General features: G+C 28.8%; 1 protein-coding gene across 1 annotated transcript; it reads left to right on the top strand.

The window, feature by feature from the left end:
* The first annotated feature begins 13,085 nt into the window (after positions 1-13,085).
* On the top strand, positions 13,086-16,319 carry LOC145127241 (protein FAR1-RELATED SEQUENCE 9-like). Its single transcript, XM_079062465.1, has 8 exons — positions 13,086-13,230; positions 13,490-13,567; positions 13,642-13,985; positions 14,103-14,440; positions 14,521-14,716; positions 15,039-15,674; positions 15,767-15,858; positions 15,941-16,319. The coding sequence occupies exons 1-8, from the start codon at positions 13,086-13,088 to the stop codon at positions 16,317-16,319; spliced, it is 2,208 nt and encodes a 735-aa protein (XP_078918591.1).
* The last annotated feature ends 10,759 nt before the right edge of the window (positions 16,320-27,078 follow it).

Raw genomic sequence — 27,078 nt, 5'->3', positions numbered from 1 at the left:
AGTTATTTAAAATAACTTATTTGGAAACTCTTAATTATTTTAATTTGGTTTCAGAAATTTAACTTTTTTAAAATTTATTTGATTCTTTTTCTTGTAATTATTTAAAACAACAAATATTGTTTTTGTTTTTAAAGATGACATTATAATTTTTTATATAATATTATTTTTAACTATTCTTATTGTAAGTTATTTTGAAGCAGCTTATTTGAAAATTCTTAATGATTATAAAAAATACTTGCATGGTTTTTTTTTGTTAATTTAGTATTACAATTTAGGTTTACCATTATAATTTATAACTTTTAACTATTTAATAGTCACTCGATTTTTGTGAAGTTTAACTAAAATTTTGATTTAAGTTAACCGTTTAACATTATATTGAAATTAATAATTTAAATAATTGTGAATAAAATCACAAATTACGGAAAAATTGTGACTTTAAAATGACAATTTCTCACATACGACAACATATCTAAACTAATAAGTTAACTATAAAAGTTAAAGTCATGATTTTATAAATAGAAGTAAATTATGATATTTTAATATTGTAGCTTAGTTAATTAATGATTAGAATTCAGTTTTTGCATTAATTTAACATTATTAATCAATTTACAATACTTATTAGAAAGAAATTGAAAAGTCATGAATGTTTCAAATGCATGTGGTGCAAGTAAAAATTTTTCTTTTAAAAGTGTAGTAGGCGAATGCCCGCACGTTACGCAGAAACACCTATATAGTTGAAGTCTTTACAAATATATGTTTTTTTTAAATATAATAATTATGTTGTTGTTAAATTTGATATAATAATTCGTATACTAAATTGATATAATATATTAATTATTTTGAATTATATGATAATATATACATCTATTATAATTGCATATGCTCAATCGTTTGAATGACTTTTACACGCGAGTTATTCATGAATAAAATTAAATATAATATATGGTTTAATGTTATTTATCGTTGTTGTTATTTTTAATTAATTTTTTAAATTTTATTTGCTTAACATTTTAATTTTTATCATTATAATTATTTAAAACATCAAACATTGTTTTTATTTTTTATTTTAAAGGTAACAATATAATCATTTATATAGAGTTATTTTTAATTATCGTTATTGTAAGTTATTTTAAGCTACTTATTTGAAAACTTTTAACGATTAACAGTTTAAGTATTTTGTATAAACTGTTCAAAAGTTGTAGCTTTTAAACTGATAATGGTTTACATACAACAATGTATTAAATCTAATTAATTCAGTATAATATGTTAAAGGTTAAAGACATAACTTTATAAATAGAAGTAAATATATTATTTTAATATTGAAATTTAGTTTATTTATGATTACACTTTAGGTTTGATATTTATTTAACCAACTTATAATCATTATTAGAAAGACTCTATAATTTATCACTTTTAACTATTTACAAAATAGTCTTTGGGTTGTTTAAGTTCAACTAAAATTTATATTTAAGTTGTCCCTGTAATGTTATATTTAAATTAATAATTAAAGTATTTTATACAAATTGTTCAAAAGTTGTAGCTTTAAGATGATAATGGTTTACATCCAACAATATATTGAAACTAATAAATTAAGTATAATATGTTAAAAGTTAAAAAAACATAACTTTATAAGTAGAAGTAATGATATTCTTTTAATATTGAAATATAGTTTATATATGATTACACTTTAGGTTTGATATTTATTTAACCTTATTAACCAACTTATAATCATTATTAGAAAGAAATTGAAAAGTCATGTGAGTTTCAAATGAATGTGGTGAAAGGAAAATGCATGGGAGTTTCAAATGAATGTGGTAAAAGGAAAAATACTTCTTTTATAAATATACTAGGCGAATGCCCGCGCGTTGCGCAGAAACACCTATATAGTTGAAGTCTTTACAAATATATGTTTTTTTAAATAACAATAAGGTTGTTGTTAAATTTGATATAATAATTCGTATACTAATTTATATAATATATTGATTGTTTTGAATTATATGATAATATATATACATCTATTATAAATACATAATCTCAATCGTTTGAATGACTTCTACTTGCGAGTTAGACATGAACAAAATTAAATATTATATATGGTTTAATGTTATTTATAGTTGTTGTTATTTTTAATTAATTTTTGAAAATTTATTTGCTTAATGTTTTAATTTCTATCACTATAATGATTTAAAACATCAAACATTGTTTTTTGATTTTAAAGGTAACAATATAATCATTTATATAAAGTTATTTTTAACTATCGTTATTATAAGTTATTTTAAACTATTTACTTGAAAACTTTTAACGATTATAAAAATATATTTAGGAAATATTTAATTAAATTGAGATTACAATTTAGTTTTTGCATTTATCACTACAATTTATCACTTATAACTATTTAAAAAATATTCTTTGGTTTTTTAAGTGGAACTGAAATTTATATTTAAGTTGACACTATATGTTATATTTAAATTAACAATTTAAGTATTTTGTCCAAACTGTTCAATAGTTGTAGCTTTAAACTGATAATGGTTTACATACAACAACATTTTAAATATAATAAATTAAGTATAATATGTTAAAAGTTAAAGACATAACTTTATATATAACTTTATATATATAAGTAAAGATATTATTTTAAAATTGAAATTTAGTTTATTTATGATTACATTTTAGTTTTGATGTTTATTTAACCTTATTAACCAACTTATAATCATTATTAGAAAGACATTACAATTTATCACTTTTAACTATTTATAAAATATTTTTTGGGTTCTTTAAGTTAAAGTAACATTTATATTTAAGTTGATAATTTAGATATTTAATACAAATTGTTCCAAAATTGTATCTTTAAAATGATAATGGTTTACATCCAACAATATATTAAACTAATAAATTAAGTATAATATGTTAAAAGTTAAAAAACATAACTTTATAAGTAGAAGGAAATATATTATTTTAATATTGAAATTTAGTTTATATATGATTACACTTTAGGCTTGATATTTATTTAACCTTATTAACCAACTTATAATTATTATTAGAAATAAATTGAAAAGTCATTGGAGTTTCAAATGAATGTGGTGAAAGGAAAAATGCACGAGAGCTTCAAATGAATGTAGTGAAAGGAAAAATGTTTCTTTTATAATATAGTATGACTAGACAAATTCTCGCACGTTGTGCAACGTAGGTTAAAAATATATTGTTAAAATGTTGAAAAATATATGTTTAAAATGGTTATGTTATTGATATTAACTTTGACATAATATTTTGAACAATATTATTCATTGACATCAACACACCTTCCTCGTTAATAAAATTAAATAGAATTATCTATTTAATATTATTTTTAACAATTGTTATGATTGATTAATTTAAATTTTTTACTTATGTGATTATTTTCTAATTTCAATAATAATGTTCATTTAAAATACAATTTATTTGTTGTTAACGTTATGTAATTTATAAATTGATGTTATTCTCATTTAAAATTATTGTTCTTTAGTTTTAAACCATTTATTATTATTAATAAGTTAAAGAAGACTTTTAAGAAACACTTAATATTACTATTAAAATGTGAAACATATATTAAATAATAAACTGATAAGATAAAAAATTTGCATTTCAAAAGAGACTTGCATGAATAATATGACATATCCATGATTTTTATAATTTGATTTTATTATTTATAATTATGGTTCATTAATTTTAAAATCACTTATTATTATAAATAAACGAAAGAAAACTTTTAAAATACACTTATTATTATAATTAAAATGTTAAACATATACTAATATATAAAGTGATAAGATAGACAATTTGCATTTTAAAAGAGAGTTACATGGATACTATGGATAATATTGCATATCCATGATTTTTAATTAATTATTACTTTGAAGCAACACAAACATACAAACATATATATAATATTTAATTAAATATTATCTATATCACTTTCTATAACATATGATCGATAATTTAAATCTAATCTAATTTACATTAAAGTTTCAACCACAATATACAATGATTGTCTTAAATGAATACTCAAATCAAGAAAAATATAAAAAGAATTAGTATATAAAAAAACATACAAATTAAAAACTTTAACATAATAACATGGTTCGAAAAATGGTCCAAAGTTCTCAAACCAACACAAAACCTTTAAACTTGTTTTCTTTGTGAATTTTGTATGTGATTTATATTTTTGTGTCTACTCAAAGAGAATGACATTTTTATAGTAGACTATCCATTAATGTTTTATTAAACATATTATATAAGTTATAAAACCTTTCATGATGTGTGATTAATTAATTTAAAGTGAAAAGGTGTGGGGGTTTCAAATGCATGAGGTGCTTGGAAATTTGTGTGGGGATTTCAAATGCATGAGGTGATAGGAAAATGCATCCTTTATAAGTATAGTATGATATAGATTTTTATTTTGCTCCGTCATAGTTTCAACACCAAATGTATGTATGCCATGGTTTTGTTTCTTCAAATGTTCAGGACCCCCTTGAATGTGTCTTCAATTCTTAGAATCATTTCATACAAGAAACTACTCATGCTTGAGTACATGCCTTTGTGATTGAATATCTTTAAAATGAGAACCATGATAAACAACCGTTTAATGTAAAGATCTCTTTTATTCTTCAATAATCAAAACTGAAATCAAGGTAACTAAACTTCAAACCAACTTATAAGTTCTGGAAGTCACGCATCATCGCCGAGTCCGGGTCCGGGCACCATAGGGTAGCAACAACTGTTGCTTGCCAAAGGTTTGGACTGGAGTGTGATATCTACATAGGTAAAATTGAGTTCGAGGTCGATTTAAACATAAACATCGTGGAAATTTATGGAAATATTTATCAACTTTGAAGGAAGGGGAGCCAGGGTTGATTCGTGGAGCACTTACGTATATCTTAATGGATGATGAGTGTAATTACATTCATGATACTCAAATTTCGGATCCCGGGTAAATTTGAGTTTGTTTATTCCCCCCCCCCCCCTCATCTTTGACATATGTGATGTTTAATCTATTATGTTTAAAAATTAAAAAAGGCTCAACTATCCCGAAGTGAGTCCAAAACATTGCTTCTAAAAAAACATAGGGAGGGTGGAGTACGATAGCACCGCCACCAATGATTTAGAAGTCTGGGATGGTATAGATTATGTGCTTTTTACTTATTTATTTATTTATTTATTTATATTAACTGGTAGATGTTATTATTATTATTTTGTGTATTCACAACTTATCTTAGAATGTTGAAGGAAGAGAGGATAAATCTGCATATGGGGACCGCCCATGTCGTGGCTTACTTAAACAAGTTGTGCCCCACCCTAGCGGATGACACCAAGATCGTTATTGGCTGCAATGGGTATCTGTCAGCAGATGTGGATGATTAGTATTAGTTTTTTAAAAGGTTTAAATACAAATCATATTTTGCTTTGAAGACGATAGATATTTACTTTTGAAATGTTTTGTTTTGAATTGGATTATAGCTATTGTGCTCTAGTTTTTGTTGAAATGGTAGAATATGATGTTTTGTTTTTGAAGTGGTTTGAAAGATATCGGGCTTTGGTTTTAATGTCATCTCTTTCAAGAGATCAAGAACAGGAGGGATTTCAAATCTAAGCAATGAAATTGAATTCCACATTTTTAGAAGATTCGTGTTCTTGTAAGTGACATAATGTATTTCTTTCATATTTTTAAAATTATCTATTTATTTTATTAAAGAAAAATATATGACAAGAAATAAGGTGGTATTTTCGTAAAAGCTTTTTTTATATGAAATGTGAGTTGATCTATGCGTAGGATATTTTTATACTTCCATTGAATAACTAATATATATATATATATATATATATATATATATATATATATATATATATACACACACACACACTAGATGTATGCCCGCGCAAAGCGGCGGCGATAAATAACTTTTTTGGCGAATAATTTTTTACGGGGAAATAATTATTAGATTTTATTATTAGTTAGTATATAATAAAAAATATGACTTTTAAATAAAATATTTATGTTTATACCTTATATTTATATTGCATGTTTATACTATTGATGTAGATTAATTAATATTGATCTAGTTTAAGAAAATATAAATTAATTTATATACATGAATTTAATATCTTAAAATTTTCATTTTCCTTCAAATTGAATTTCTTAATTACGATAGCACCGCCACTAATGATTCAGAAGCCTGGGATAATACAGATTATGTGCTTTTTACTTATTTATTTGTTTATTTATTTATATTAACTGGTAGATGTTATTATTATTATTATTATTTTTTTGTGTATTCACAGCTTATCTTAGAATGTTGAAGGAAGAGAGGATAAATCTGCATATGGGGACCGCCCATGCCGTGACTTACTTAAACAAGCTGTGCCCCACCCTAGCGGATGGCACCAAGATCGTCATTGGCTGCAATGGGTATCCGTCAGCAGATGTGGATAATTAGTATTAGTTTTTTAAAGGGTTTAAATACAAATCATATTTTGCTTTGAAGACGATAGATGTTTACTTTTGAAATGTTTTGTTTTGAATTGGATTATAGCTATTGTGCTCTAGTTTTTGTTGAAATGGTAGAATATGATGTTTTGTTTTTGAAGTGGTTTGAAAGATATTGGGCTTTGGTTTTAATGTCATCTCTTTCAAGAGATCAAGAACACCATAGATTTCAAATCTAAGCAATGAAATTGAATTCCACATTTTTAGAAGATTCGTTTTCTTGTAAGTGACATAATGTATTTCTTTCATATTTTTAAAATTATCTATTTGTTTTATTAAAGAAAAATATATGCCAAGAAATAAGGTGGTATTTTCGTAAAGCTTTTTTTTATATGAAATGTGAGTTGATCTATGCGTAGAATATTTTTATAGAATAACTAATATATATATATATATATATATATATATATATATATATATATATATATATATATATACTAGATGTATGCCCGCGCAAAGCGGCGACAATAAATAACTTTTTTGGCGAATAATTTTTTATGGGGAAATAATTATTAGATTTTATTATTAATTACTATATAATAAAAAAATATGACTTTTAAATAAAATATTTGTGTTTATACCTTATATTTATATTGCATGTTTATACTATTGATGTAGATTAATTAATATTAATCTAGTTTAAGAAATATAAATTAATTTATATACATGAATTTAATATTTTAAAATTTTCATTTTCCTTCAAATTGAATTTCTTAATTACGATAGCACCACCACCAATGATTCAGAAGCCTGGGATGGTACAGATTATGTGCTTTTTACTTATTTATTTGTTTATTTATTTATATTAACCGGTAGATGTTATTATTATTATTATTATTTTTTTGTGTATCCACAACTTATCTTAGAATGCTGAAGGAAGAGAGGATAAATCAGCATATGGGGACCGCCCATGCCGTGGCTTACTTAAACAAGTTGTGCCCCACCCTAGCGGATGGCACCAAGATCGTCATTGGCTGCAATGGGTATCTGTCAGCAGATGTGGATGATTAGTATAAGTTTTTTAAAATGTTTAAATACAAATCATATTTTGCTTTGAAGACGATAGATGTTTACTTTTGAAATGTTTTGTTTTGAATTGGATTATAGCTATTGTGCTCTAGTTTTTGTTGAATTGGTAGAATATGATGTTTTGTTTTTGAAGTGGTTTGAAAGATATTAGGCTTTGGTTTTAATGCCATCTCTTTCAAGAGATCAAAAACATGTGAGATTTCAAATGCAATGAAATTGAATTCCACATTTTTAGAAGATTCGTTTTCTTGCAAGTGACATAATGTATTTCTTTCATATTTTTAAAATTATATATTTATTTTATTAAAGAAAAATATATGACAAGAAATAAGGTGGTATTTTCGTACAATTTTTTTTAAATTATATATATATATATATATATATATGTATATATATATATATATATACACTAGATGTATGCCCGCGCAAAACGGCGACGATAAATAACTTTTTTGGCGAATAAATTTTTACGGGGAAATAATTATTAGATTTTATTATTAGTTACAATATAATAAAAAAATATGACTTTTAACTAAAATATTTATATGTTAATACCTTATACTTATATTGCATGTTTATACTATTAATATAGATTAATTAATATTGATCTAGTTTAAGAAATATAAATTAATTTATATAATGAATTTAATATTTTAAAATTTTCATTTTCCTTCAAATTGAATTTCTTAATTACTTTCCTTAATTCAAGTCTTCAAACTTTTGGTAAGTTTTAATGAATTATTTATGCATAATTGATTTTGCCAAAAGATTAATAATTTATACATCTTAAAATTCAAGATATGACTAATATATATATATATATATATATATATATATATATATATATATATATATATATATATATATATATATATATATATAAGAGAGAGAGAGAGAGAGAGAGAGAGAGAGAGAGAGAGAGATAGATAGGTACCGTTGAGATTAAAAATAAAATAGGGATCTTGAGATTCAACCTCAGCCACATATTTCACATTGCCGCTTTAACCCTCCGGCGTACCGACACGACTGGTCTATTATAATCATAAATGATTATATAGTGTCGTTCGTTTTTTTATCCTCCACTACCATCCCCACCACCATAATCGGCACCGCCACTACCACCACCTCTGACACCAGCCAACCCACCACTGTCACCTTGGTCACTTATACCACCGCCACCTCTGTCACCACCACCTCTTCTGCAACCATCATAATCATATAAGATTACTTAATCAGTGAACATACATATATGTATAATCATTTATCATTAGACATATACGTATAAACATGTATAATCATATAATCATATATGATTATACCTCTCTGCCATATAATCATTTATGATTAGGCATACTCCGCTGCTGTCAGTACACTGGAGCATTAGAACGGCAAATGAGAAATATGTGACTGATGTTGAATCTCAAGATCTCAATTTTTTTTATCTCAAGTGAATCGTCGTCTATATATATACTCTCTCCATCTCAATATAATAGTGCATGTTTCCATTTTTATTTGTCCCAAAATAATTGCTCATTTCTAAATTAAGTGTCGCTTTTACCAAAATACCCTCAAAAGTTACTTTTAATGATTGTTTTTTGATATGGAATTTAATGCACAAAAGCCACTTTTTCTTTAATCAACCAAAGACTTTTCGTTTTGTTTACTTGTTTTTTTCTGTTTCTTTTCTTTTTGTTTTTTTTTAAATTATCACACAATCACGAAGGCATCTTTTTGTTTTTTTTTTCCTTTAACCAACCAAAGAATTTTTTTTCCTGCACGATTGTTTAATTTTTTTTTCTTTTGTTTTTGTAGATTATCATACTATCACAAATAAAGTAAAGAATAACAAAAATGCCAATTAGGTATATCCAACGTTACTTTTTTTTTCTGTGTTATCACATATAGTATCCATTTTTTTTTGTCTTGAAAATTACTTCCACATTCACAATGTCAAACTAATTTCATGGCATAAAAATAAAAAAGAATTAACACAAAATACAATACACCATCAAAGGTATCAATACAAAAATGTTTTTTGCCCACTATTTTGATCACAATACTTTTTCTAAAATAACTAGGCAGCCAAATGCAATAAAGCCTCATTTATCAATTTTTCATCAGATCCAATTTGAAGTGGTAAGTTACCTTCTCGATCCAACCTATTCTTACCAATATGCGGTATTTAATAGTTGTTGCCGCCTTGAACCTTTATGATTTCCCTCATATACGTTTGTAGAGTTTAAAATACATTGTTAAGTTGTTGAGATTGCATTTTTTCAAAAGTCGTTTGAACCGCATGAACCAATTCATCAATTGTACCTAAAGCCTCTTGTTCTTGAAGTAATTGGATTGCTCGAAAGAATCCAAGGTCTAACACATTCAAATCCGGCCTATTGGAGGGCTGGAAATTAAGTCGGATATCAAACCCATCTTGAGATGCCGCTTCAAGAAACTCGTTATCATTTACATCAATATGGGGCTTGGCGTTGTATTGTTGGATAAATATGGGACCGACATGACTTCGCGGCCATTTAGCTCTAATATTCGGCAAAACTTTTTCTATCAACAACGACCTTGTTACTTCTTTAGTCACGGATAAAATAAGATTTGTCTCCAACATTCCTTCAACACGGTTTTTGCTTGAACGCTTAGCGGGTTCTAATCTTGTAAACGGGTAGATACCAATTTTTCCCGAAAAAACTTCATCTCCGGATGCATCAAATCTTGGTCTCTCCACAGCCGCTAGAAACATAACCTTTGTGATAATTTTTTTGCTTTGACATGTTCTTAATGGTTCATCCTCGCCGAGAACAAGGTAGTAACGTCTTGATGGTTTTGACATGTAAAACCATTTTTCATCAATGTGGATAACATTAAACATATCATGAAATGTGAGAATATGACTTGATAATGATCGACTAACTTTAGATAAACAAAATTCTAATCTTGCTCTCTTATTCTCATGAGTAAGAGTCGACTTGATGGCATTTGTGTGTGGTCGAAGTGCACCTTCCTTGATTCATCCATGCACAATAGATTTAGAAACATTTAAAGAATTTGCAGGAGACCGTATATTAGATCGACGACGTAATGGAATATCTAAAACTTGATTAAAATTAACTTGTACCCTTTTTCGTCCAACAACCTTCGCCATATTTGAAGATAAAACAAACGGTAGTCCATGATCAATTTAAAATTTTGCCTTATGTCAAATGCGACTATCGGTCCAGTTCGATACCGAGAATTGTGAAGCTATATCACTTATGGCACCCCTTTGTAACCCTCCAGAAACACCTGCTTGCAATAAGACTTCATATATAGTGTGACGTTGTTGAACAATAGTATTCTTTTTAGTGCGTGTAATATCGAAATGATCCATACAGTCGCACCTAAGAAAACAGTAACAACATCAAAATTGTAAGTTTTGCAATAAAAAAATAGAGTGAACTAAAAAGAGATAGGAAAAGTTGGTGGGAAAAAGTTGGCTCCAAGTTTTAGATGAAAGGGTAAATTTGTCATTTTATTCAATAAAGTTACTCGTAATTATTTTTTTTCTTAATATATGTGTTTTTTGTCTGTGGACTATTATTTCGAGATGGAGGGAATATATATATATATATATATATATATATATATATATATATATATATATATATATATATATATATATATATATATATATATATATATATATATATAGAGAGAGAGAGAGAGAGAGAGAGAGAGAGAGATATGTTCATTTGTTTAAACTAAGTATTGTGTTATTGTATGGACAAATGTGGACCAATTATTTTTGAAGGGTATTAATGTAATCTTGCAATATTATTTATTTTTTCCCAGTTAATTAAACTTTTATTGATATCAATCAAACTCCTAAATATCAGGTTATTAAATATGCATTTTATCAACGAATATAACATATATATATATATATATATATATATATATATATATATATATATATATATATATATATTTATCGTATACGTTTTAATCCATTGCAGATTCATAGTTCATCATCTTCAGAGCAATTTTTTTATTCTGATTTTTCGTTAATAGAGGTATGTTGTTCATGGAATTTTTTATAGTGTTGAAGTATCGTTTATTATATGATTCTCATATTTGTTCTTTACGATATTCCAGTGATGAAATTCATTTTTTGAATTTTATTGTTGTGTTTTTCAGAACAAAGATAATATTGATAACAATAAGAAGGACTTTTCTGATAACAATGATCGAAATGTCAATCAATGCCAAGTGCATCAAGATCGGAAGAAAATAAGAAGATGTGAGATTTGTTTTGGTGTTGGTCATGATAGGAGGAATTGTCCTCAAGCAAGGGTCAACAGAGAGTATATGTTTACTTCGTCAACATATTTTAGGATCTGAATAATGTTTTCAATTTAGTCTTATCGGATTTTATGGAGTTTTATTTCAGTATAATAATGATATGGATTCATGAAGCATAGAGGGTTCTCCTTGTAAGTTTATGTTTTCATTCAATTAATATTAATAATTCTCATTTTGAGTTTGATTAAAATTCCATACATTTTCTTATTTATCATATGACTACAGAGATGTTGTTGTAAATGTATTTTTGTTCTAATATTTCTGGATATAACAGTTCTTCGTAAATTGTGTTGTACTTAATGTTATATGTACACATTCTGTAAGAATGTGTGATATGAAATATAATTTTTATTATTCGTACAGAACAAACAAAAACACAATTCTTATTATCAAAAGTAGTAGAATGTAACTGTTGATTACAATATACATAAAAAACAAAAAACACAATGGTTATTATTCTTATAGAATAAGTGTTTATAATTTCGTTTTACATATTGATTAGTCAAAGATTCTGTTTGAATTCTTGGGATGAAATTCTACCAGAATGCTAATTTGTATTACAATATACAGATCAAACATGAGCAAAATAAATTTACTGTTATTATTATCACATATACTTTTACAGAATAAGATTGTTGTATCATGATACCGTAGTATAAATATGTCTATGTTAAGTTGTACGAGAATATACAGAACAAATGTGTGAAAAATAAATTTATTGTAGATCTTGTTTGTGATTTTCTCACAGAATAACACTCTTGTGATATTAATTGATTATTTAGTATACACGTTTATTGCATAACAAACCAGAAATCATTTGTAAATTCAATAATTTTTTTTTAAAGTTTGCAGAATTAATTTTTAAAAGTTTAATTTAAAACGCAGGATGTGTTGAAGTCATATCTACGCAATTTATTATATTTGGAAATTGAATATGTCAAATATTTACAATATCATGATGAATAATACGATTTTGTGTTGATTATTATCCTTACAATCTTTCTAAAAATTTTAAAAAACCAAATTTTTTATAACAACGAATACATATATCACACATTTTTAGTTACATATCAATTACACGGTTTCTCCTTTTTTAATATATACTGAATTGGCTCAAAGTTTGTAATATTGAATTTATTTTGCTTTCTCCAATCAACTGGTGTTCAATCGTACTGTTACTTATCTTATGGATGATACAGTATCAGCTGGTGACGATCATATTCATGATCAACATGAATATCCTAAGGAGTATGAAGATTTCGGGTTACGGGATCATGATTCTCTACATAATGTCGACTTTCAAATATCTGAGATTAGCAATCTAAATTTAGGTGAATTTACTTTATAAGTTTTTAATATTTGTTAATTTGTATAATAATAATGTTGAAATTTTATATTGTTTTTTGTGTTATGGCGTAACTTGCACTTGCAAAGATGAGGATCCATTAGAACACATTCAAGATCACATATATGACAATTCCGAATATCATTTCGGTGATTCTAGTAATCATAACCCAAGTGATGTATTTTAAGTATTTTTTTCGTTTTTATATATATTTACGTATCCATTACACATACTCTTATTAAAAGATGCAGAAAACGAATTCGAGTTCAATGATAATGAGGCAGATTATACTATAGACGATGATAACATTGAATTTCAGAAAGGTTAGTATATGAAAAAAAAAGTTTAATAAACTAGATTAATTCTTTGCCACTTTTTAAAATTTTCTTTTATGCAGAACAATCTCATGTTACACATGATTATGTCTCTCCTGGTGGATCATCGTATTGGATTCCTGTTGTTTCAGACAACATCAAACCTAAAATCAATTCAATTTTTGATTCATATACAGCAGCATTATCAATGTATTACAATTATGCATCATTAGCAGGCTTTGATGTCAGGCTTGGACCATTTAGAACAACCGAATCTGGCATTACCACACAACGACATTTGCTATGCAATCGGGAAGGTAAACCAACAACCGCTAAAGTGGATACTTTAGACCCTCAACATAATAAGATTCAGAGAAGGAAAGACTCATTTAGGTGCGACTGCAAAGCGAAAATTGTTGTTATTCTAGTACATGGTACTAATAAATATAATGTTGCTGAATTTGTTGAACAACATAATCATAAGTTGTTTGGTAAGGACAATATGTTTTTGTCTCATACAAAGAGGAAACTTAATTATTCATAGGAGATTTTTATTCATAACTTGTCAAAGCAAAATATTGGTGCCTCAAGAGCACATAGATTGTATTATGGACTTCAAGGTGGTTCTGACATTCGAGGTGGGTTGGTTTCTGATTTCAAGAACAGTACGAGAAATCTCAATTCTTACATAGGTGCCAGGGATGAAAAATTCCTTGTAGTGAAGGTGCTGGAAAGGAAAAAAAATATCCCAAGTTTTTCTTTCGATTTTAGAGTTGTTGAGAAAAAATTGAATTCGATTTTTTGGGCTGACGAAACTGCAAAGTACAACTACAATGCTTTTGGAGACGTTGTTTCTCTGGATGCCACATTCAGCATGAATAAGTATTTTTAAATTTTGCAATGTTTTCACATAATTTTTTTTGCTTCCAATAACGCTTACCAAGTTTTATATTTTTAAACAGATATGATATGGTTTTCGTACCTTTCACTGGGATAGATAATCATAAGAAATGTGTGACTTTTGGTGCTGGACTTTTGAGTAGAGAAGATGCTAGTTCTTACTCCTGGCTGCTTAGAGCATTTTTGAAAGCATTCAAAAAACAACATACGCTTGTTCTTACAGATCAAGATCCAGCTTTAAACAAGGCTGTTAATGAAGTATTTCCAATGTCAGCATATAGGTTTTGTATGTGGCATATTACAAAAAAACTTCCAAACAAGGTGAATATTTTTTTCATATTCAACCCAAACTCACTATGTTTACCTTGTTAGCACATATTGTTGAATCAGAAATAAAATATTTCAGAACAAAATCTATGCCAGAACTACAATACATAACCGGATTCTGCTAGAATTTAAGATACATTCTTTTAGAATTTTAAGAGACATTCTGTTAGAATTCATAGTTTACACCATTCAGACCCGTCATTCCTTGTGCAGCACAATTATTTATTTTATACTAACATATTTTTTTTTTCAGATAACATCGCAACTAGCCATAAACTCAGCCTTTCGAAAGCGTTTTCACTCTATAATTTTGAATTCTAAGCTGGAACCACATGATTTTGAAAAGGAATGGAAATCTTGTTTAAATGAGTTTAACATTTCAAATAACAAGTGGTTGCAAGAGATGTATGGGTTGCGTAGACGTTGGGTACCTGCATTTTTCAAGGACATACCGATGTCTGGTCTTATGAGAACTACATCATTGTCGGAAGGCCAAAATTGGTCGTTTCAGAACAATACCCTTACTGGTTCTTATCTTTTAATGTTTATGATGACATTTGAGGGTGTTATGGAACGGCAAAGGCGTAATAAAGTTGTCAACGACTTTAACACTGCTACAACACTTCCTAGATTCATCACATCTAGTCCAATTGAACCACATGCTTTAAAGGTTTACACTCGTAAAAATTTTTATCAGGTGCAGAAAGAGATATCAGATTCTGATAACACTTGTTTCCAAATGAGTGTTACTTCTAATAATTGTGTTGACACTATTATTGTTTTGGAGAAGCAAAAGAACATAACAACAAGGCAACCATCAAGTCCTGTTGTTGATGACAAACTTGAGGAATACCATTACGATCGTCTTACAGAGGATACCCAATACATCGTATGTTATTACTTTAACAATGCATAATTTTTTTTTTAATCACACAACAATACTTTATTACTGAAACTTATATTTTATCATACATATTCCAGGTTACACACTCAACAACAGATGGTTCATACAAATGTACCTGCATGCATTTTGAACATGTCGGTATTTTGTGTTACACACTCAACAACAGATGGTTCATACAAATGTACCTGCATGCATTTTGAACATGTCGGTATTTTGTGTAGGCACATATTTTGTGTTTTTAAGTATTATAGTATTCAACTGATTCCTGAAGAATACATTATGAGACGGTGGCGTCGGGATGTTGTTCCAACAGAATTGCTTAAAAGGCGTTTTTCTAATTCTTTACTAGACTCTAACTCTGACATGACGGCTATTGAAATTTTTTCAAACGTAGATCGTTGTGTTTCATTTTTAAGCCATGATGCATCGAAGTTAAAGTCATACCTTGAAGAGTTGAATAAGCTGAAGAAAATTTTTGTAGATGATTGTCCAGCCCCTGAGATTCCATCAAGAGAATCATTCTACAACCAGATTATAGGCGTAGAATTAACTAATGATGCTCCTGATATTGACAACCCATCAGATATTCGTAATAAGGGAACTGGCAGTCGTGGTAAGAGATTAAAATAAAAAAAAGAAATGCTGGAAAAAATTTCTTCGAAGCCTAAGCGAAAGTGTGCTTTATGTAAACAGATGGCTAACCATGATAAACGAAATTGTCCTCTTAAAAACGTGTCTAAGTAGTATGCCGTATATGTAGTTTTTCTTTAATATTATATTACACTAAAACTTTTTTGTTTCATCTTTATTTATTTTACTGCTTACAAATTTCATAGTATTTAATAAAATTGTCATACAGTGTTATACACTTTTGCATATTTTGTAACAATTCTTATATACCATTAATGAGTATCCTAACTTGTAACAACATAATCTTCATACATTCTACCACGATTAATATGCATCCTATCTGAAATACAAAATAGAAACAATCATGGAAAATCATAATGTTCATACATTCTACCACTTGTAAAACAGCACACATATTTTGTAAGAATATCTTGTAAACATAAACTGTAGCAGTTTCCTATTTTAATGGGGAGGGCAAATGTACACATAATATTCTTGAAAAACAAAACATACATGTGCATTACAAACCATCTTTCAACAACTTATTTTGTTACACTTTACCAATTGTAACATAAGCTCTTATATTCTTCCAGAACATTATGTACAGTCAAATCTAACAATTCTTACACATGACTATTTAGTATCCTATATGACATATAACATTGAAACAATCATGGAAAATCATAATCTTCATACATTCTACCACTTGTACTCAAACAGATACATTCCATCAGAATATCATGTAAATACACTTAAAACAATTTACATACACCAAAACTGTCTACACTAACTTGTATCAAACTACCACAACAAATGCATATCATAATTACATTCTTTAAAAACAAAACTTACCTGTACATTACAAACCATCTTCCAACACATTGCATATTTTCATAACTTTCATATCCATATACACATTCCAACATCAATAAAATACTAACGATTACCAAAAAAAATCTTCTACAACAAACACCATTCACATTCAACCGTTTCTAAAAAACAAACAATTATAGAACATAATAAAACACATCAACATTGTTCCCCAAGCAAAATACTTAGACCAAAACAAACCATGTTACCAAAAGTCTTACACCATATAACAATCCTACCATGATAAACTGTTACCCCAAAACACACAATACTAGACCAAAATAAAACAACATAACAAGTTCCCTAAATAAAAAACATAGAATTAAACCAAACATACTACCAAAAGTCTTTCAACACCAACCATCCTAACATCATAAAATGCCCATCTTAAAATCGACGCCTTCCACGTTTCTGCTTCTCTCTGATTTCCTTCACTTCATTCATCATAGCCAATATCTGCAATGGATCAAGCCTCTCATACGCTTCTGCATCTTTCTCCAACATACTTTTATGTTTGTTGTACTCCGATTTCATAAGCTTTGTCATGTATTTGATTCGTAGATTATTTAATGCAAGTAAATCACTCTGTTTTTTTCCTGTAAAACCGCAATCCCAACGCCCTTCATTTTCCCCCATATATGACTCCATATGCCTCATAAGATATACTCCACAGTCTGATCCTTCTTTCTCTACTTTCCATGTCATTTTCATTACACGAGCTTTAATCTTGTTGAAAGCTGTTGACTTTTGGTAATTCTCTGTTTTCAAATAGTTCCCAAGCAACTTTTTCTGCAATACAATACAATCATTTTACAATTCAATCATAAACTCATGTATTTTAAATCTTTCAAATAATAAAGCTTCAACATACCACATAAACATGTTTTACTCCATATATTTCCTCAACAGAACCATTTCGGGTCACATGGTCTATAATGTAGTATGTTGGAACCCTTAGATCAAAGCATATCAGATAATATTTGCTTTTATAAACTATTGGGAAGAAAACCTGTTACAAAACACATAGTAGTCCAATAAGATAGGATTGTATGTTAGGGTTGTAATTGATAAAAAACAAGGTTTAATTAAGTCACCAGTCCAACATCCTTCAGCTTTTCCTGTTTTGGTAGACTTTTAAGGTGGAGTTTCAACATCGAATCAAATAATTTTTGAGTTCTTTCAGGTGACAATGCTCCACCCAGTATCTCTTCTGCCTGTACAGATTAATTAACCAATCAATAAAAAACATATTATTCGACTGGAACTAATTTTAATTTAAATACTTACTAAAAAATTTGTGTCAAAGAATACTCTAGAAACTGATCCTACATCCATGAGTTCCTCCATTCTGTTGAGTAATGGTGACCAACAGTCAATGATTATCGCATGAATAAACGTGTTGCTTTTAAAATGATATGCGAATCCTTGATGCAACACATGCCCGCTACCAATGTTCCATATTTCTTCCCTGCTCGACAATTATAAAATGATCACTTTTATAACACCCCATTTTAAAAGCAAAACACTAAATTGTATTATTTAACTTACCCATAATCTCTTTTTGATGCAAAAACTGAGTTGTATAACGACATTTCATCCTTCTTCACCTTGTCACTCAGTCTAACAATCCTTTCAACAAAAGGTGATTTTCCATATACAGGTACCTTTTGATCTCGTTTTCCCCTTTTTCCATGGTCATCATCTTCCTCACATACCTCAACTGTTTCCATGATTTTCTTTCCTCTTTTTTTCTCTTTTTTATAACTTTCCAACACAGCCTCATCCGTCATTTTAATTGCTGTTGCCAACACTTCAGGATGCTCCAAGAATTGTGAACAGGTTAGATTATCTGTTTTATCTACCTTATCCATATTAGGTGTACTGAAACCTCCACCATCATCCTTCTTTTCCCCTTGAACTATCAACCCTCTAATTGGAGAGAATTCTGCTTCTTTACCACCACTTGCCTCTCCTTTGTTACTATGACCATCAAAACTAGCTTCTTTGTCTTTCATTCCTCCACTCTCTGCATTATTCACTTCTTTGAACAATTTTTCATTTTTTTCACACCACTCCTTCAAGCTCAAGCTGTCTGGGAATTTCTCAATTCCATGTTTTAGAGCTTTTTCAATATTCTTCTTTTCGGACAATATTACTCCATAGCTATGCTCGATAATAGCCACGTATGCCTGTAAGTTTTATATTAACATATCATGATTAATATTCTAAAACCATTAATGTTCCAAATAAATCAATAACTATAAATAAACTCATTCAATTTAAATCAGCCACATATGCGTTTATGTTTCATATTAAATTATCATTTTTTACAATTCTGAAAGAAATATTGTTCCATATTCTTAGTGAATTTATAGCTTACCTCCTCGTCACCATAATCCCTCATCATCCCGTCCAACATCTCATCTTCATCAACCATTCCATCATCATCACCAATATCCTCAAAGTTTTCCGGTAACTGCCTACCAAACCCCCCAGCACTAATCTCCATGTTCTCTATTTTTTCAAGTAAAGCACCCGTAACATTTCTAACAAACGGTAACCTTTTCACTATCTTCAAACCTGTGAACTGCATTCTATATACATACACCAGCTACATCAAAAAGATTAAAATTCATTAAGTAATTCATTATACATATTCCTGTCATAAAGTAAAGTAAATATTTAATATAGACAACAATATTACCGTCAAAACTAGTATAGGTCCACTGTAATAGCAGGTCTTATCATCTCTTCTCCACAGTTGTTTCCTGCTTACCAAACAATCTAGGATATACTTGCACCAATCAATTTTAGAGAAGTCCTTTACCAAGACCAACTTATTCACAACATTAATTTGATTGGTACCACTCAAAGTTGCTTCAGCAAATGTGTTAATGAAAAGGGTCAGGAAATTCAGCCTAAACATAAGACTGTCTTGCTTTGTGTTTTTGATCCTTTTAAGGTATTCTTCACCATTGAACCCTTTTTTATCATATTGGCCTTTCCATTCTTGCAGAACTTCATTATCTTTATCACAACTACTCAACCTCAGAAAGTCTTCCCCCGCATTTGGTAAACCCAATATGTCATGCACTGTGTCTTTCGTAATTGTTATGACCATATTTTCCAGAACTAGACGGCTACTATCTGGATCATAGTGATCTAACAGATAGTAGTTAAGTAAACCCGGAGTAGTGTCTATGTCAATATGAAGAAGTGAACCAAATCCCATTGACACAATCCCATTTTTCTGTGCGGGTGACATTACTTTCACAGCTGAACTTATCCTTCCAGGAGTCATCCTAGTTGCAAGTCTTCTATAACCTTCTGGATGGTCCTTGCTTATTTTTCTGACCTTCCCCTCCATTGTTTTGATTTTATCATTCTCATGTTCTACTTTTCCTTTCTTTCTCTTTGGACTTTTCTTTGAATGTGCATCTTGCACTACCTTTTTCCTTTTTACAACATTTTCCTTATCTTCCATATCCACACCAATATTAGCCTTTTCTTTGTTTTTCTTTGCCCCGCTAATACCCTCCATAAAAATCTCATTTAAACCTCTTGGTTTTTTCCTTTCACCACTTGAATCCGATGATTTCTTATTGTCCTTAACATGTGTATTTCTAGCAGAACCCTTCCTTTTCAGACTTCTTACACTTGTGCTGTCAATTTGTATTGTGTCTTTCTTATCTTTGTTAAAATCTGTTATATCACAAAAAAACAATTACTAATCGTATAATATAACTTCAATAGAATAATAAACTCTATATTAGCCATATCAGAATCATATAGTTGAACTCATTAATTACAAGCACTTATTATTTAACCTGTCTTACCACATTCTACATTGTTCTTTCCATGTTTTGATCTTGAAGTTGTTTTCCTCTGTTTTTTTTATTTTGCTTGATCCAACAATATTCATATCATTTTGTCCACTTTTTGCTTGATCTAACAATATTCATATCATTTTGTCCACTTCCGCCACCTTCTGTTTCATAATTAACAAGAAATACATATTGGCTATCAACATTTTCTAAAATTATTGTTATTTTCCTTCATAAACCAAAAAAATTAAATCTACCTGTAGGTTGAGTACTGATATTCTCTTTAACGGGTGTTGATCTGGTACGATAGTTCCTTCTCACATTTGTTTGGCTTGTAGTATCAACATTAATTGAGACTGGATCAGCTTCTGCATCAACTAATGAAATGAATGATTAAAGTCGCTTAATAATAGTTTTCAAAGTAACCAGCCATACTTCATTACCTATAAAAACTAAAAGTATTATATAAGTTTTCATTCTGTAAGGATGAAACACAAATCCAAAATCTGTTTCTACTAGAATTAAAACCAATTAGATAATACAAATAAATTAAATCATCAAACTTCACAGTAATAAAAACATATACATTTACTTAATAGCAATCTCCAGATTAAACAGTCACATTCCAATCTATATGACCCCAATATACACTTACTTCTGTTACAATTCAGTAAGCATGTACACACATACCCTAACAATGATTCTATTAGAATTTTTAATTCTTAGAATCAAATTCTATCAGAATGCTAATAAGTACAATGTACACACACAATTCTGTTACATTGATTATATTACAATGATTCTATTAGAATTATAATTCTTAGAAGTAAATTCTATCAGAATGCTAATAAGTATAATATACACACACACAATTATGTTACAATAATTCTATTACAATTTTGCTGTTCCTCATTCTGTAAGAACGCAAAACACATAAGTATAATGTTTATGTTAAAATTAAAACCACAGCTTTACTACAAAAAAAACTAAATCCTCACAAATCACAATAACAAACACAGAGAAACAAACACATATACAAATACCCAATATTAATCCCCATATGAACATTAATTTTTAAAGATTGTGTGAGAATTAGACTTATTTAACCACTACATCCCCTTCTCATGTTACACATTCTTTACGAATTTAACACATTTAATTAAACTAATTATGTTAGAAATACATACACACCCTACATACAACTAAACTGCAGCATCAAAATAATAGGAATAAAACTACAAATTATAAAAACAAAAAAACCAAATTAAATAAAACAATACAACATTATATTACTAAATTCTATCATAACATAAAGACCTTGAAAGATTTATGCATTTTTTTAAAAAAATATATCAAAATACTAGAAAAAATTTCAATAACAAACAAAACATTAACACCCTAAATTACCATAACAGCAACTACGATGACTCCTTTTACATATTTAGTATTCTGGAAGAATGCAGTTCAACAAATAACCTTTTAGTTCTTACAGAATATCTTCTAGTCTGACTTACATCACAACCACAACAATATATTTCTAAGCGAAATAAAGGACACAAACAACATCGTTTTCCGCGGTTACAAGACACAACAAAATACACAATAACAGACCCTTTTCTTCAAGAATGACATTCCCATATCTGTACAGTAAAATTTTTTACTTCGTTTGTAAATCCCCAATTTCAGAAAACCCTAATGAAAAAAATACTCCATTTTTACAGATTTTTGTTCTTTGTTACTTAAACGAACTTAACAACCACATGCATCTACTTCATTGTTCAAAAATTCCAAAAGAATGTTCTGTAATCAAACGATTACCTTAAAAAAAACTAAAAAAAAATTTACCTCTAGGCGGAGTAACGAAATCATCATCGTCTTCATCTAGATTCAAAACCGTTGCTTGTGTGTTCTTAAATTTCGATTTGAAAGAACTCGTCCTTGTATTCCTCATTCTACTGCAATTTCTTTTTGTTTCGTACGATCACAGTGCACTTTCTTTGAACGATCTTCACTAATATAACACTTTATACTAAGAAAACAACATAATCTACCGCTATTTTTGGTTGATTATAGAAGATTTTCATTGATTTCGTGTTCCAAAATAGAGGGTAGTGGAATCCGGACTTATGCGAACTTGTAGGGATTATGCGGGAAGTTATGAAAATGGAGCAGTTTCCTATTTTAATGGAGAGGGCAAATGTACACATATACCCTTCCTGATCCTTTTTCATTAAATGTGAAGACTTTTTCATTTATTGGATATCTATTTTATGATAATCATTTTCATTTAAAAATTCCATATTTCATTGGCCCACAATTAGTAATACAATAACACAATAAATAGTGTTAACAAAATAACCTAAGCCTATATATATATATATATATATATATATATATATATATATATATATATATATATATATATATATATATATATATATATATATATATATATGGAAAAATGAATATAACATTATATACCTAATATTAGGTATGAAACCATTCGAGACTACGTGGTTTTGAACTAAAATATAACTATTCATCTCTAATTCTTCCAAAACCTTGATTTTCTCCTTCATTTTAGGTTTAGAGTAAGTTTACCCAAATTTCATTATATCGTCGTCGTCATTGTTTAGAAATTGATTGTTCATTCGGTTCAACTTATTTAAGAAATATATCATTAATTTCTTTATGAATTCAACGTTGATTATTTGTTTAATAAAAAAGGTGAATTGTTTTCTTCTTTTATTTAAGATGGAAGTCTAAATATTCTTGCACTATTTTGATTTACACCATTATAACCCTTTAAAAGAAATGTTTATTGTGAATTTGAATCTTGAATACCATATTTAAATGGCAAAATAACACGAACAATCCAATTGGAACCATTAACTTCAAAACTTTTTCACTAGTATTTTTTTCTCAGTGCCATCTGCTGGGAAATTGTTTGTAAACAATAATGTTGAATAAATCCCCTCCAACTTTGTTGCCATAAATACACCGGAATATCATAGACATGTATATATATATATATATATACTAGACTAAATCATGCGCGTTGTGGAGGTTTACAATCATACAGTTTAAATAATCATTGTGAAAATTTTAATTTATTTTAGACACGTTGAAATTTACTTATTATATATATATATATATATATATATATATATATATATATATATATATATATATAATTTAGAAAACAATAAAAAAATTAATTTATTAATTTTTTTCTTAGTATTTTATATAATCCAAACTAAATTTAAACGTTTCTTTTATAATAATTATTATACATTATCATTTTCTATAACATCTAATTTGCTTGAAATATTTTAAAAACATTGTTTTTATCAAACAAATTATAAAACGTGAGAAATCGTGCATGGAAAAATCAACATATGTTCATATCATTTGTATTTGATACGTTTGGTTTTATTCACATCGGATGCGGTGGAATTTCTTAATAGAGTACAACAGATCATGCATAATAATGTTATATCCTCTAGGTCTATGGATGTAATCTTTAAAAGAATTGAATTTACCATACACAAAAGCTTAACGGTGCAGCTTGTTGCCTGTTTGTGTTTTGAATCGTTATATTGTGATCACTATGTTATTTTAAAAAAATGGATAAAGATATGTGGTTCAATTGCAAAACTTGTCTCGGTGGTTTGCTGACTTTTTTTTTTGCTTGCCATCTAATGGGTTTCAAAGTTGTCATTTTGGTATTTTGGCATGTTTTGATTTATGTATTTTGGCTTCAAATTTTTTTATTTTTACTTATTTAATGTATTAATAGTTGTTGATACATGAAAAGTGAACCTTTAGCAATCCGAAGTCAAGCCATTTTGAAGTGAAGTGCATTTCGAAGTTTGATGAGTTCCGAAATGAAGCTACCTCCGAAACGAAGACCTGTTCGAGAAACACCTAGTATTCAGTGCTATTTTGAGTTTGTATTTGCATTTACTGTTTCTTTTCACTTAGTCTTTGTTTTATTGTAAAGTTCATGGGACAAGATCGAGAAAATCTTGTGTGTCAGCTTTTGACTTTTCAGCTTTACATAGTCTATGCAGTCTTTCTAGTTTGTCTTTTTATCACTCCTTATTTATTTATGGAGATGTAATATTCTTCAAGACAAATGTTGTTGCTACTATCATGGGTCAAGAAGAATAACGTCCAACACCTCTAACTGCATCATACCTCGAAAAGCTTCTTGGAGATCAGATGATGTTCTCGGAAATGGTGTTTGGTGTTACTCCTTCTCTCTTTGAGCACATAAAATTGTGCAAATCTGCCTAAGAGATCTGGGCTACACTTCAAGACTTGTTCGAAGGTTCTGAGAACATGAAGGATAAGCGTTGGAAATCCGTTGTAAACGACTTTGATACTTTCACTACAACTCCTGGTGAATCTATAGCCTCTGCATCAAATCGGTGCAGAATCGTTGTGAACAACATGACTGCACATGGAATAGTCATAACTTGTCACACCCCGGCCGTCGGCGGAAACGTCGGGCGGTGTAACGTCATTTCTTGTATCATAGTTATCAACTTCCTGAAAACACATGCATTTAAAAATACGTCAAGATAAAGTTGGTGAGTTCACAGGTTTTTGACTCCATAAAATAATACATTTTCCAAGTTCAAAAGTATAGTTTTGAAAGTATCATTTTGGCTCTCCAATTTTTAGTATATATATCCTAGGTATAAAATTTTACTTACCAAATAAGTAGTTTACCTATAAGTCTCATATACTATGAATATAAGTGTTTGTAATTCCATACAAACGAATAGTTGCTACGTATAAATCTTATTTCAATTCTATACGAGTAAACCGCTACAAATAAATCTATTTCAATTCTATACGAGTATGTGTTTTAGGTATAATTATCTACTTAATATACAAGTAGTACCTAGGGTATAAGTAGGGGGGAAACTTATACTTAACATTAATACTTGTATTCGACAAAGTATAATGTTTCTAACAATTTGCTACCATGAGCCTGTAACCGCTGCTATGACATAATACCTCTGATTAAACCCACTCATGATTTCCATGAGGACAACCCACTCATGATTTCCATGAGGACAACACCGTACGCTTCATCGACGCCAGAACAATAACAAGTAAAAGGATAGTTCGTCACTCGCTTATGGTTGACTGTAGCTAACAATCACAAGTGGGATGGTCAGCCCGTATACTAATTATACACGACTTCCTCGCTCACACGGGATTAACGGTTACAGTTCATAGGATTTCCGCTAAGATCCCCAATCTTAGTTGATGAATACAATTACTCATGTAGACTTCAACGACTTCCTATAGCTCTAACAACAAAAGCATTTTCGTGTTTAAAACCCTAAGTTACTAGACTATGCTTTTAAACATTACTCCTAACTTCAGAACATTTAGGCAGTATAACAGCTATAACTTGAAGAAAAACCAGGTTTTATCTTGACATAAAACCAATAACAACAACAACATATAACATACCAAGTTTTATCTTGTCATAAAACTAACAATAACAACATACTTTATAAATTACAATATAGAACTTCTGAATATAACTTCGGAACTATATCGCACACAACATATATATAGAATCCTAAGTATAACTCAAGATCTACATTAGTATAATAACATGCTGACAAGTTGATAATATTTGTATATATTCAAAATATTATATTCAGAACAACTATATCCCGGTTATTATAACTATCTACGTTGATACTAATATACTATCATATAGACATAATAGTAACGTATATACAATATTTAGCATGCGTTTTCCCCCAAAATATTAGAAAGTGGGGCCGTGAAACTCACCCTAGTAGCGTGATTTTATGTAATCTAAGCAGAAACGGTCAACGGTACGAGGTCGTCGCGGCTCGGGATGCAAGAGGGCTTCAGCAAAGGAGAGAGGAGAAAGGGAAATGGTGTAAGGAAGTGTCAAGGTCGGACCTTCTATTTATAGGAAGATTTTTGGCCTCTCACTTCGTGAGCCATATAGTCTCACGTCGTGAGCCATGGCTGGTCATCCCGTAGACTTGCCATTTGCGTCCCTC

This window comes from Lactuca virosa, chromosome 7, assembly GCF_052849685.1.
Source record: "Lactuca virosa cultivar CGN04683 chromosome 7, Lactuca_virosa_CGN04683_v6, whole genome shotgun sequence".
NCBI classification, from domain to species: Eukaryota; Viridiplantae; Streptophyta; class Magnoliopsida; order Asterales; family Asteraceae; genus Lactuca; species Lactuca virosa.
This window is presented reverse-complemented; position numbering and strand designations above follow the sequence as displayed.

What these genes read in the sequence shown, in the direction of transcription:
- LOC145127241 (XM_079062465.1), top strand. Translation starts at nt 13,086, where the DNA reads ATGGATGATACAGTATCAGCTGGTGACGATCATATTCATGATCAACAT. An exon ending in TAACATTGAATTTCAGAAAG is followed by an intron (nt 13,568 to 13,641) that starts GTTAGTATATGA and finishes TCTTTTATGCAG; the next exon opens with AACAATCTCATGTTACACAT. An exon ending in TACACACTCAACAACAGATG is followed by an intron (nt 15,859 to 15,940) that starts GTTCATACAAAT and finishes TAAGTATTATAG; the next exon opens with TATTCAACTGATTCCTGAAG.